The sequence below is a fragment of the Pogona vitticeps genome, chromosome 1 (assembly GCF_051106095.1).
Source record: "Pogona vitticeps strain Pit_001003342236 chromosome 1, PviZW2.1, whole genome shotgun sequence".
NCBI lineage: Eukaryota > Metazoa > Chordata > Lepidosauria > Squamata > Agamidae > Pogona > Pogona vitticeps.
Window position 1 is genome coordinate 330,469,590 of NC_135783.1, and position 14,700 is coordinate 330,484,289.

General features: G+C 38.5%; 1 protein-coding gene across 11 annotated transcripts in view; it reads right to left on the minus strand.

Annotated features, from left to right (window-relative positions):
- The window catches only part of TTC7B (tetratricopeptide repeat domain 7B), a 149,804-nt gene that overhangs the window by 81,831 nt on the left and 53,273 nt on the right, over window positions 1-14,700 (minus strand). For 10 of the 11 annotated variants that reach the window (XM_072986562.2, XM_072986570.2, XM_072986563.2 and 7 more), the window contains 4 exons: window positions 10,704-10,782; window positions 9,751-9,923; window positions 3,892-3,955; window positions 2,352-2,489 (listed from right to left, as the gene is read on the minus strand). In XM_072986562.2, coding sequence (XP_072842663.1) covers window positions 2,352-2,489; window positions 3,892-3,955; window positions 9,751-9,923; window positions 10,704-10,782 — 454 coding nt within the window. Of the gene's footprint in view, window positions 1-2,351; window positions 2,490-3,891; window positions 3,956-9,136; window positions 9,179-9,750; window positions 9,924-10,703; window positions 10,783-14,700 lie in introns of those variants that run through there. The other variant, XM_072986569.2, reaches the window with a different exon arrangement.

Consider the following 14,700-nt stretch of genomic DNA (forward strand, 5'->3'; position numbering starts at 1 on the left):
GAGCAAAAATTAATATAAGACCCTGTCTTATTTTCGGGGAAACATGGTACCATTTTACAACTGAACTCTCCTACACAGTCTATATAGGTCTAATCAAATCCTGTGGCACTTGCTCTCAGACAGGTGATTTTATTATGCACTGCTAAAGAATCAGGACTGAATCACTGACACAGCAAAAATCTGCATGCATGTTTTAGATCAGCCTAGAAAGAACTGGGACCATCAGTACTTTCTGATCTTCTACAGTCATTTCCTGCACATCTTGTTAACTGAACCATTTCTTAAACAATCATACTGTAAACAGAATTACCTCTGGTGCTCCACAGCTGTGTTTTTACACAGTAGTTTAACAATACGGTGACTCAAAGTATTATTGACGTACGCAACAGACACATCTCTCTTCTCCTCTGAGAATTCTAGTCAATTAAATTAATTTTAATTTGGTCTACCTTTAGGTATTTCATAGCATCAACCTTTTAAGATGCAGTTTATATTTTCTTTTGTACCTTAGCTGGAATATTTTTATATTAAAATTTCTTTAAATACTTCTTAATGGTGCAGCAACTATTTACATGCACGTTCAAAAGTATCCCCCACCGGAAGTCACTTCCAAATAAGCATGTATATAATTTTACACTTTTAAAAAACTCAGTAATACTTAGCAGAAACCAACTCCTACTCAGGATTCTACTCTTAAAAATACTCAGACATAAAGATAGAGATAAAATACACAGACAGAATTTTGATTATAGAACCTAATTACAGAACAACAATGAAAACAATCAAATTTGTTTTGCATATATCAGTAATGATTTCTTTTTAAATGAGATTTTGAATCAGGATAGTAGTTGCCACAAAATAAATGTCAGACACATGATGACTCATAGTAGCAATAAAAGCACAGGAACTCTGTTAAAGTAACATGTTTTAGAAGTTGCAATTCTGCTAGTATGTACAGAACTTGCAGAAAGATATTTATCTGCCAAGTTATATTTTTAAAAAACCTCAAGCAACATAGAAAAGGGCCTCAAGAACTCTCTCTGTGTGTGTGTGTGTGTGTGTGTGTGTGTGTGTGTGTGTGTGTGTGTGTGTGCGTGCGCGCGTGCGTGCGTGCGTGCGTGTGTGGAGAACATGGCCAAAACAAAATAATTATAACTTTGAAACTGGACCTCTGGAACCTCATCAGCACCAAATTTGCCACAAATGTAACAAGCGTCTGCTCTTACTTTGTGCCAAACTTGAGGATATCTGATATTACCCCCATGCACGAATAGCAACATTCTCTATCTGAAAATTTAAAACAAATCAAATACTGTACATTGAAAATACCAAATTTGCTTATCTTCACAGAGAATGGTTATTACTTGTAAAGAATCTAGGCTGCGGTGGGGGGGAAATACTGATTTTTCAAAAAAGCCATTTGAGAGGCAAAAAACCCTCTGAGTTTCTGGCTTTCTTATCACCACAGAACTAAATGTAAACATTATTGCAAAGGAGGGGGAGGAGCTCTGAACTTTTGACCCTGCCAGTCATGAGCAAATTAAATGACTCACAGGAAAACATTTTAACTCCTTCCTGGCCAAACAAACATTAAAAAGAGTTTCTATTTATGGTGTAAACATATTTAAAATAATTTATTTTAAAAGAGAATAAATATTCAGAAGCTCACTCATTTAAGCTGTGAAATTATTTTTTTGTTTTGTGGCTGGGGATGATCTTCCCTGATCTTAGCAGAGCTTGGGTGTCTGTTCCATCCATACTGTTACTGTACTGTTGTTTTTCCATTAAGGAAATGTGTGGTGACTTTAAAAATGTCCTATCATTAACAGTTCTGCTCAGATCGTACAAACCAATAATATCTCATGTTAGGTTGTTCTCTCCCCCCACTCCGCTTCCTAGCAATATTGTCTTTTCCATTAATTTCTGCTCAAATCTTGAAAACTAATAGTTGTGGCTTCACCAAAAAACATTTAATCTTCAACTATAGTGCTATTTTGAATCATTTTTTAATATACCCTGTTTTCCCCAAAATAAGACCTAACCTGAATATAAGCCCCTAGTAAGGTTTTTCAGGATGCTCGTAATGTAAGCCCTAACCCAAAAATAAGCCCCAGAAGTGAAATACCACCCTCCACCACTGTGCAGCAACCAAAAGAAGATGACATGACTGTATTTGAATAAATGTAGATTATTGTACATGAAAAAAATTAAACATCCCCTGAAAACAAGCCCTAATGTGTTTTTTTGGAGGAAAAATTTAAGACCCTGTCTTATGTTCAGGAAAACACGGTATTACCAACCAAACAGTATTATCAAGCCATTGGTATTCCTGTTCAACAATCACAACTTACCTCTGACAGCATTTCATATTGACCTCTTCTTCCTAAGGCAATCGTAAGCAAGTCGTAGACCACAGATGCACTTTGCAAACTGATGATGCGGTCATTTTTGTGTTCTGGTATTCTGCTCAGTACAGCATCACGATTAGCCTAGAAAGCAAGATCAAAAATAAGAACAGAAGATCAGACATAAAAGAAAAACAGTCTCATGTGTGATGCTGTCAGAACATAACAAAGTTTTATGGCTTTGGATGATAAGCACTTCCTTAGAAATGCTGCATCATAATTATGATAAGTACCTGAAATAGGAAATTAATACAAAAGACTGTTGAAAAATGGAAAAATACCACAGAGATTTTCTCTAAAGCAATAGAGACGAATGGGTGTAAACCCATTTCCTTGTAGTTATTTAGATGCAAATTAGTGTATAATTAACTTTGATTTCTGATCACGTTGAAGAGCATCATGCCCTTCAGATTCCAAAAGACTGCCATTCTGATAGCTGTTTGACATTTTAGGTTCTAAAGTTTTCAGTAAGTAAAAGATGGCTAATCAGTCTCCAAGGGGTGGATTTTCATGTGTACGATGAATGAGCTACTTAGACGCTGCCTTGCGACCCACATACCCATATAGGAAGAACACAATTCCTTTTCAATATGTTTAAAAATTAATTTCTGTCATGTTTTGAAAGCCTGAAAAACATGCACAGTTGTACACAGTCGTACATACAATGAGGGCAATACCAGTGCCAAAAGTGATTCGGAAAGTTATATGCCATGCGGTACAAGATTTGGCACTTCAGAAAGTCTTCCATCTTGGCCAGGAAGAGCCTAGTGCCTAGGTTGGGGCATTTTTGCAGCCCTCATGCCCATCAAACAACATCCAATTTATAAATACTAAACATTTTTGTGAAAAAAGAGAGCTCTATTTCTGCTCCTGGAGGTCTCAAGAATGGTTCATGCCTACCTCTATTTCAAATGAATCAAGTTTTCCCCTGGATTAATGATTGAACCAAAATGTACAAAATCCTTCACTCTTTCAGTTTCTACATTATTGAAATTAATGTTGTGCAGTTCTGTAGTCATTTTCTCTTCATGTTCAACTGCAGTCCTGCTTTAGCACTTTCGCTTTCGTCTTTTGCTTTCACTAAAAGTCGTTTCAAGCCATTACTGCTTTCTTCCAGCAAGGTGCATACCTTAAATTATTGATGTTTCTCTCACCAATTTTCATTCCTCCTTTATCTGAATCTAGACTGACTTTCTGTATATCTGTTCTGTGCAAGGTTTAAACAGACGAGCAGATAAAATACATCCTTGTCTGAAACGTTTGCCTATAGAAAACCATTCTGTCTCTCCATAGTTTGTCATAAGAGTAACTTCTTGCCCACAATACAGGTTATGCACCAGGACAATCAAGCAAAAAAAAGAAATACATTTTGCACATGCTCAGAAGCATGTTGAGCATTGTATATTAAGCAACATCATTCTGGCTTAAACAAACAGTAGCAGCACACAATGTAAATTTCATTTCTATAGAAAGCAGGTCCACTTACCATAGATTCACTAATTAGCAGCAGCAAGAGAGCTTCTTCAGTATTCTCTTGAGGACAGAAAATGCTGTTAAAAATTGAATGTTCATTACTTTTTAAATAAATTTAGTCAATGTTCATTTCCATACAATAGTTTACAGCAGTGCCACATTTTGCACTAGTCATGCTTTATGAACAGTACATGACAAAACTCATTTTTGTTTTCATAGCAGATCAAATTATGGAAATAAAGCTATTTTTTTCAAACAGATGCTTCAATTGCAACAAGGATCACTGTACCAATAAGTAATTAGGATTTGCGGGGAGAGGGGGACAGCTTGAAAAGAAATTACTCATTTGATAATTATAAATAGAAACTTTCGGTACAAGTGCATGTTTTTGCTTGTATACCAATACGTACTCAGTGGGCTGAAGAATACATTTTCTTGATTGGTTTCCTATACCTGGTTCATAATTCATTGTTTTTTAAATAATTTCTAACACTCTTAATAGTATACATGTAGCTGGATTAATGTTAATTTCTCTACAATTTTTTTTAACATAGCCAACTCCAGTCAGCTTTCACATTAGTGGTAATATAGCAGTCAAGCATCACTACTTAATCGATCTTTCTGGCATGTCCATAAAAGAAATAAGGTACTCTGGAGAGACTGTACATGATGTAGCGTTCCACAGTCCCTCACTCTTGAGGGTTTAGAAGAACTGCTTGTACAAAGTCATTTCCTTTTATAGAGTGATGAGTGGTTTGGAGAACAAAGATCGGTGACTGAGCATGTATGTGCTTTTCTTGTAGAAGGTCTCAAATGCAATCCCTGGCATCTCTACCAAAAAGGTATTAGATAATAAGTAATATGAAAGACCGGTGCATAAGACCATAAAGGACGTCTAGCAGTCACAGCAGGCTAGATGAACAAATGATATGACTTGGTGTAAGATAGTTTCTTCTGCCCCTATTTTCACGCTTCTTCCCAAAATATTAATATTTTCCAGAATATTAACCAGAACCAAGTTTTCCAAAATACTAAGATTAAGGATTATAGGTATTTAAGAATCTCATTAAGTCTATAAGAAGAGAATATGTGCCTGGTTGTGTTTTCATCTCCATTACAGATCCATAATTAGCCCTGCAAGTTGGTACAGTAATCACTTCGTTGTTTCATTTTTAAGACAGAAAAATTAAAATTGGTAAACTGCAGCAACATCAGCTATCTGTACATGGCAGATTTCCTTAATCTTCACTAGAGATACAGTGGGGTCTTGACTTGAGAACTTAATCCGTATTGGAAGGCGGTTCTCAAGTCAAAAAGTTCTCAGGTCAAATCTGCATTTCCCATAGGAATGCATTGAAAACCATTTGATCCGTATCTGCTCTTTTCCGTCCATAGAAACTAATGGGAAGCTGCTATTCCGCCTTCGACCACTAGAGGGAGATATTTTGTTTCTTTTTTTTCTTAGGTCAAGAAAGGTTCAGGGAAGGCAGGGAAAATACAGTCCAGGCAGTACAGTACCAGGCAGTCTGAAGACTGTCTCCCAATCCACTCTCTAAACGCTGGGAGGAGTGAGGAAGCAGACAGGCACCCTTTTCACTGGCCAACAGTTAACTGAAAGTTCACATTTTGCACTTTCCCTGCCTCCCACGTGGGTTTTTTCAGTTCTTAACTCAAATCTAAGTATGTAAGTCAAGTCAATATTTTCCTATGAGAGCGGTTCTTAAGTCAAAATGTTCTTAACTCAAGCCGTTCTTAAGTCAAGACCCCACTGTAAAACTGTTTCAGAAGACCTTGGACATTTATTACTCCGAGAGCATCTAGGTAGCTTCATGTGTGTCTCCCACTGCAAGGTCTTGAGTTCTTCAATCAATTAGAAGATGGGGTGGGGAAGATAATAGTGCTGCTTTGGGGCAGGGGCAGAGCTGAGAGAAAGACTGAATGAGTACTAACATAAAAGGAAGTAAGAACCAATAAGAAAGTGCAAAAGCACTGGCTTAGTGGTGAGGGGGGGGAAGGGAGGTTCTAACACTAATGAAACCGGGATTGTTCTGCTTCTCTTAAATGTATAAAACATGCTTTATTATATAAGAAATAATATAAGAACATTTTTCTTCCTTTAGGAACTTAGTTCTGTTACTACATGCTCCACTAATATTGCAATCTATGCATAATTCATTATACAAGTCCAACAGACCGAAATTTATTCCACATACCATGTCCACAATACTAAATGAAAGGAAAGTGCATTTATACATGCAAAATAAAACCATACAGTCTGAAGCTAAAAGGAATATATAAAACAATTTCTCCCTGTAAATTTTTGCATTCTTAAATTTCCATCACATTAGAGTGATGAAGATTGATATAAGGTCCTTCTCTTGTTCTTGCCATTTAAACTGGTATTGTAATTGTACATTGTTATTATTCTTGTATATTTTTTAAAAGACACATGAACATGCAAATATGTACACACAGAGTTCAGTATTTTCTTAAAAGCAGGTGGCTGTGCACAGAATTCTCATTAGTACTGTGCTATAGCAGCAAAATACAGAATTAAAGCATTTTTACAATGTTGTCATTTCATAGAGCTTAGCGTAAAGTGCTGTCATAATTTTGAAGGATCAAAATAATGCAGATAATGTAATGGCAAAAAATGCCACTCCTCAGTGATTCTCAAATTGGGACAAGTGTCCATGGGACTTGCTATTAACTGCTATAGTAACCTGTGAAGTAGATGAAGTGTTTCAGCTATTATTCTTGTCAATTTTAAAGATCATTAGAAAGGGGAGAAAATACCTCTTTGGAAACTACTGTATAAGAGAAACAGATAATGATGAATTCTCAAGGATGCAAGACCAAGCCATTGAAGGACTTTCTCTTTTTAAGCTATTTTAGTATAGCGCACTTAAAGCATCTTTCCATAAAGCAAAGCAAAGTGTGCTGCTTATACAGTGGTGCCTCAAGTTACGAACGTCCCGACTTAATGACCATTTCGAGTTATGACCAGTTCCGGACGCAAAATTTTGCTTCGACATGCGGCCGGAGCTTTGAGTTGCGACTGAAAAAAAGCAGTGAAAAAAGGTGGGGAATTCAAATTGCTAACCGTTGGTAGGCGAAAAGGCTGCTTCTTTGTAGTTCTTTCGCCCCAACAGTTAGAGTGAGTGAATTGGAGGAGGCTTGGGACTGCCTGGTAAGGTAAGGCGCTGTTTTCTGCTTTTTAAAAACTGTTCTGGGTGGGTTTGCAGGGTGGGTTTGGGCTGGGGGGGGTTATGTTTCTGTGTTTGTGTTGTTTTGTTTTTTGGTGATTTTTTGCAGCCCCAGCGCCTTCCAATGGGGCTTGCTCCATTGTTTATTTTTGGTTGTTTTTTTTAAATGTCCCAGCACCTTCAGGGCTTGCTCTGTTGTTTATTTTTTTGTTTTTGTTTTGCAGTCCCAGCGCCTTCTGATGGGGCTTGTTCCATTGTTTATTTTTGGTTTAGTTTTGTTTTTAAGCTCCAACGCCTTTGGGGCTTGCTCTGTTTGTTTGTTTGTTTGTCTGTCTGTCTGTTTGTTTGTTTTGCAGCCACAGCGCCTTCCAATGGGGGCTTGCTCTGTTGTTTATTTTGTTTTTTTTTTAAAAAGCCCCAGCGCCTTTGGGGCTTGCTCCGTTGTTTATTTTTGGTGTGTGTGTTTTTCAGCCCCAGAGCGTTCCTATGGGGCTTGCAGTGCTTTATTTTTATTTTATTTTTGAGGGTTTTTTCCATTCTGGAATGGATTAATCACATCCAAATGCATTTCAATGGGAAATTGTGCTTTGACTTATGAGTATTTCGAGTTACGTTCATCTTCTGAAACGGATTATGGTCGTAAGTCAAGGCACCACTGTATATACCCCATAGTGCTCTCTCTGGGTGGACTGAAATTTAATTATGCATGCTACATCCCCCCCCCATGAACTGAGCATTCAATTTAACAACCTCAGAAAGAGGAAAGGTGGAGTCAACCTCAAACCGGCTACCTGACCCCATGACCAAACTCATGTCATGAGCAGTCTTCATTTCAGTACTGCAGTTTAAACACTATGCCCCGAGGCACAACACAAGCATGGCATCCAAATTCTTATTGCGTTCTAAACAAATAGATACATAGCACTCAGCTGGGAAGCATGCTGGGAATCCTTTAAGCCAGGGGTCCCCAGCCCTCGGTCCGCGGCCCGGTGCTGGTCTGTGGCCTGGGCCGGACGGGGCCGTGGAGACAGATCTCCCACCCCCTGCCCACACTCCCCCCAAAACTCCTTCACGCATGTGCACAAGTGCCCCTGCACCAGTGCCCCCACCCCTTCGCACATGTGCATGAGCGGGGAGTGCCCCGCCTTCCCCAACAGGTCTGCGGTGTTAAAAAGGTTGGGGATCACTGCTTTTAAGCAGTTTGTGGGTTACCAAATATTGTATATCATGAACTTAATGCTTACTCTCAATGCCTCTACCTTTAAAACAATGCAAAAAAGTTTAGAAATAACACAGTATGCTACATTTTCAATATCAGTTTCGATACTCTTTCTTAGGTCACAGGTGTAATGCCCCTATCAATGTTTACTCCATAAAAAGATTTTCAGAAGGTGAATATTAAATATTTGAATCAATAAGAACATATATTTAATCATGAAAGAACTGGGCATGTTTAGACTTGAGAAAAGAAGACCAGGGGAGATATGATTTTAGCAGATAATTTTAATCTTTTTCATGTTTTCAAGTTTTAATCTTTTAATTGTATTTTAAATCATATATTGTTTAATTTATCTTTTAATATTTAACCTATTGTGTTTTTAAATTGTGTGAATTTTAATGTTGTGAGCTGCTTTGAGTCCCTTGTTGGGAGAAATGTGGCATATAAATAAAACTAATAAATAAAACTGATAAATATGATAGCACATTTCAAATACTTGAAAGGCTGCCATTCAGAGGGTGGGCAGGATCTGTTCTCAACATCCACGTTCACATGTTTTAATCTTCTAATTTTATTTTAAATAATGTATTGTTTAATTTGTCTTTTAATATTTAACTTATTGTCTTTTAATTGTGTGAATTTTAATGCTGTGAGCCACCTTAGGTCCCTTTGTTGGGAGAAATGCGGCATATAAATAAAACTACTACTAATAATAATAATCCCAGAATGCAGAGCACATAATAATGGGCTCAAGTTACAGGAAGCCAAACTTTGCTTGAATATCAGGAAAAACTTCCTAACCATTAGAGCAGTATGGCAATGAAATCAATTACCTTGATAGGTGGTGAGTGTTCCAACACTGGAGGCATTGAAGAGAAATTTAGACAGCCACCTGGCATATATCCTTTGATTTGGATGCCTGCATTGAGCAGAGAGTTGGACTCAGTGGCCTTATAGGCCCCTTCTAACTTCATTATTATATGGTTCTATGACCATAATCATAGAATTATTTATTTTTCTCTCTTTGCACTTGATTTCTATTTCTCTCTCAGACACACTGACTATATTTAAGGCAAGGATGGGGAACCTCTTTCAACCCAATGGCCAAATTTCAGATAAATTCTCTGTGACCATATTCTAGTAATGGTTAGACCTCAAGTGCACCACACCAGCTCTTTAATTAAGCTTTAGAGAAGTCACTGCAGTTTTTCACAATGGGCAAAAACAGGCACAAAACCCAAGAAAACATCATAGGAAAAAGGACCTAATAGTCTAGAACCCAAAGAACTGGATGGGGACCCCAAGAGAACCACATTTGAACTTGGGACATATTTGGGACCAGGGCCTCTGATTTCCTACTCCTTTGCCTCCAACCTTCTGTTAGTCCAGTTTAAATTATTCGTAACACTATAATTATTTACATTAATAAATCAGATGAACAGCTTACTTTTCTCCTGAGTATACTCGTGGTCTTCGGCTAAGTGCATAACTTTTAGTGTTTGCACCCTTCCAGAGAGGATCATTGAGGGGTGACTGATGGGGAGGATCATCTAACGGATTCCAGTAACTCTGTTCACACATGCCTCGTAGCAAGATTTCAGCTAACTGCCTTGCTATTGTCTGTCAAAGAAAAATATCTTCCTCAGAACAAAATGCGTAAGTAGTGATGTGATTAAAGTTACATTAAATCTACAAATGATCATAATAAGCTATAAGTATTGTTCAAATACACACACACACACACACACACAAACTCCCTGGGTGTGTATTTTTTATAGTCAAAATAGAACCATCAGTACTCAATGGGAAGGCATAAGTTGACTTAGAAGAAAGTTAGCATAATTACAAAAAATGTAATTTTTGTAATAAAAAAACCACAACACAAAACACTTTAGAAGAAACTAAACCAATGAGAATTTACCATGCTCAATGGATGCAAAGTCTGACCGAGTGCTTGCTGGAGATGAAAAATCGAGTATGTGGGAATGGAATGTCTAGAAACCAGTAGAAGAACACTCCACACCGTAATAATATTTCATTGAGGGCCCGATTTGTTAAAGTTCTAATTAAGTGGCTTATACATAATATGGAATCAATTTTAAAATTATCTATACAAACAAGAATGATCCCAAATGAAGCCTCAGGCTCATACATTCCCCACCCTAACACACAACTGAGAAAAGGCCAACTTCTAACAAGCCAAATTTAAACTACAAGTTACAAAACTAGGATAGCAACTAGATAGCATTTATTTTTAAACCATGATCACTAGTCCATACATACTGGAGGACTGTGACTCTTTAAAAAATGGGTCATGCTCTCAGACAAAGGCATGAAAGACTGTAGACTTCACAGTTAATACCTCATTGTGTTTACTAATTGTAGTTAAAATAAACTTACCATGCGTAGATTTTGTGTTGTTCTGGTTTCAACAGCTCTTAGAATCTCTCTAAATCTACCGACTCCTCTTGTCAAATTCCTGTATACATACACAGAATTCAACATTTCCAGCTAATACTTCATTATTTTATACATTATGGCATAAGAAACAAGCAGCTTTCCCCACCTCCCACATTTACTGAACCTCGTATAATATGTCTTGATAGAGACTAAAGGCTATCTTCATAAAGACTAAGCAATTGCTCACTCCAGATTAAAATTTGGATCTAGACTGCCCATCTGGAGAATTTGACGCCCGGGAGATTCCTCCTAAAGGAAGGAGGGAGGCAATTTTCACCAATCCCCACCGCCTTCTTCTCTCCATTAAGCTGTTCTAGAAAGTCAAGGAATCCTCTGAAACAGCAAATAAGGTATCAATAAGGTAGCGACCTAGAGTGGTCTGGTAGTCCAGATAGGCAGGGTATAAATCAAATCAAATCAAATCAAATCAAATCAAATCAAATCAATCAATCAATGGGGGCAGCAGGAGAAATTCATGACGAATCACCTATTCCCACCTTTTTCTAGCGAGGGACAAATGACTCCCCCCCCCCGCCCACTTGTTTACTGTAGTTTGGGCCTTTCAGTTGGTGGAGAGACATGACTAGATCAAACACCATAAAAATTCAGTTCAATTGTACTGAATGAAAGGTATAAAATGTATTTTTCTGAAAGAAATTGGCAAGGCTGATTAGTTTCTTGCCACTGGATCTTACGGAAATAATCCTGATTAGGCTGCTCTCCCCATTACAACTGAATAGCCACGGGACACCAAAGCAGTTTTCTTTATTTTGTTACTATATTGACTATTGTTCTGGTATCCTCTCCAGTGGTCCTCAACCTTGGGCCTCCAGATGTTCTTGGACTTCAGCTCCCAGAAATCCTGGCCAGAAGAGGTGGTGGTGTAGGCTTCTGGGAGTTGTAGTCCAAGAACATCTGGAGGCCCAAGGTTGGGGACCACTGCTCTAGACCAGTGGCTTCCAATCTTGGGTCCTAGATGTTCTTGGCCTACAACTCCCAGAAATCCTCACTAGCACAGCTATTGGCAAAGGTTTCTGAGAGTTTTAGTCTAAAAATATCTGGGAACTCAAGGTTGGAACCACTGCTCTAGACAGTAAATCTGCACAGACTTTTTTTTCAACCTCACCTCTGCCACCTACCTCCATGTAAAGAAATCATTAAGGCTGGAGGCCATAAAAGGGAAATAAGAAAGCAAAAAAACTGGACAACAGCATACAAAACTTCAATAGATACACATTATGAAAATATTTTTAAATTCAACTTAACAGTGTAATGTTTAAACACAGGTAGGGGAGTGAGCAGAAGAAGGTCACTGCATCCTTTCATTATTTTTACTTTCTTTTACTTAAAGAAAGTTTATTATCATTTCTTCTTACAAAAAATAATATTTCCCAGTAGCGCTAAATAAAGGGAAGTTAATGAAGGATCGAATGAGCCCAAGAAATGCATGTCTCAATCCAAATAAAAATAACCTTTTTCTGAAGCGAGCCTGAGAAATAGACACATGAAAGGCCAAGTTTCACAGTTAGGGAGAAGTGAACTGGGAAGCAACAGGTCTCAACGCTGGATTTTTTCAATAAAACATGCAGTTCCAAATGCATGTTTTGGAATTGTCAAAATGTTCTTCAATTTCTTCCAAGCATTTCAAGGTGTGTCATAATACATAAAAGGAGACAGAATACCACATGCTGGCTGAAATGTTGCTTAGTGCATTTCCATTTATTTGCTGGGCACTATATAAGTAAATCCTATAATAAGTCATTGTAAGTTGCACCAAAGTAGGTCCATTGAATCAGTGGGGATTTGATGAGTCATTTTCTCTGTAAATTCCACTGACTGAAATGGGCCTAGTCTAGTTGCAGTTTACTGTGTTAATGTAAGTCACAACTACAGTAGGCCTATTTGAATTAATCAAACTTACAGAGCAGTTGACTCACCAAATTTCCTGATTAAATGGGCCTGCTCTAGTGCAACTTACTATGCCAAGTAACAGGATTTCAGCCACTGCCCTGAATCCAAACCTGTTAATTCATAAACATTTATTTCCCTTTCTTCACTTTTACCTTCTAAACCAGGCTTGTCCAACCTGCGGCCCGAGGGCCACATGCAGCCCAGGTCAGCTCGTAATGCAGCCCAGTGCAATTTTTTATTTTTAAAGAAATTCCAAAGTTTCAAGTTACACTGCTGGCGCTTGCGGCCGGAATGTGGCCGGGGCATGTCACAACAGTAGAGGGGGAGAGAGGGAAGGAAGGAAGGAGTAGGAGGGGACAGGGGGGCTGCATGACTGCATTGAGCCGTCCCCGTCAATAGGTTGACCCCCTCCCGGCCCCATAAAGCTGCCGGAGTCGAAGCTGGCAGCCTCTGCTGTCTGAGATCGCACCTGCCAGTAAGCGTGCTTGGAGCAGGGCTGCGGAGGATGGCTAGGGCTGCCCCCCATGCGGCCCAAACCAAATGTATGTGCGGCCCAAACCAAATTTTCATCTTCTAATATGGCCCAGGGAAGGTTGGACACCCCTGTTCTAAACCATACAATAAAATAATATGGATTTTAATTAAGTATATTATCACGTATTTTTTCAAGGCAGCATCAAATTAGCACATTACTAGAGTCTATTACTGGACCTGGGAACTAGCTACTCTTCACTCTTGCTAGAATGCAGGAGTCTGTGTACCATCAGAATCATTCACAAAGCCCAAGAGCATTATCTTCTACTCATATGTTAAAACATTATAACCACCTGACGTCTCTAATATATTCTATACTCAAATTGTGAATATTTATGACTAACTATTTCATTAAAAAAATGTTTTATTCAATATATACTGGCTCTTCCAATATATGATGTAGTTAATATTCTAATTTGGTCGAACCATTTTTAAAGTAGAAATGAGGTCCTAATTTCCCAAAAGGAAATATTTCTGAATTTGTGTGTGTAATGATAATTCTTTGAACCTTTGCATGCATACATAGTGGTTGCCTGAGCAGGGAGGCTGGGAAGCTCTGGCTAGGCTCCTGCCAGGATTGGTGCAATGATAATGACTACAGAGATGAGCGCCGCGCAGAGCCTGTTAAGTGACCCAGCCAGTTCTGGAGGGTGGGAGCAGGCCGCGTTCGTATCTGTTTCTCCAAGGAAATGAATACAAAGTGGCCATGTCTATGAACAGAATAACTGTATACATACTCATAAAACTTGTTTTAAATAAATGATTATGTTGGTCTATTTTCTCTTGGTGAGTAAAATTAAATCAACCCATTCTAGTGGCAGTTCTTTCAGTGTAATTGCTGGAGCTAAGACTGTTGAAGACTGGTCATAGTCCTACAGCAGAGCTTGGAAACCTTACTTTTAAAGTTTTAAAGAACAGCTGCATGAACCCTAGAACTGGCCATGCTGGCTGGGGGAGTCTGGAAATGGTCATCAAAAAGGACAAGCTTTTTAAAGCTCTGTTTCACATTCTAGTTGCCAGGAGAAGACAGTACATGACAAAGTCCGTGACTATTGCTTTTTAGCAGAAAGAGTGAAGAAAATAATAAGGGCTTGCTCTTCCATCTACAGCACTACTTCCTTTCATCAACTTCCATAGTGTGGATGGCGACATAGCTAAGCACCCTATAGCGGAAACACACCACCTGTATTGCCAAGGATGTTCTGCTGTGCAAGTATAAGCCCATATCAGCACATTTCCTTGTTCCTGGAAAGGCCTTACTGCCAAATATCCTCTTCTCGCTCATTTACAGAACAATCTTAGGTATGTCCGCTCAGAAATAATTCCCACTGAGTTCACTAGCACTGACATCCCACTAAGAGAATAAAGGATTGCTTCCTTAATCATTAATGCAAAAAGAAATGTAGCAGAGCTCCCTCTGACAGAATTTTCTCTGCCAGAGTTGATAGGTCTGAGGAACAGGGTGCTCCTTCCTGCCTTTTGCTGCAATTCT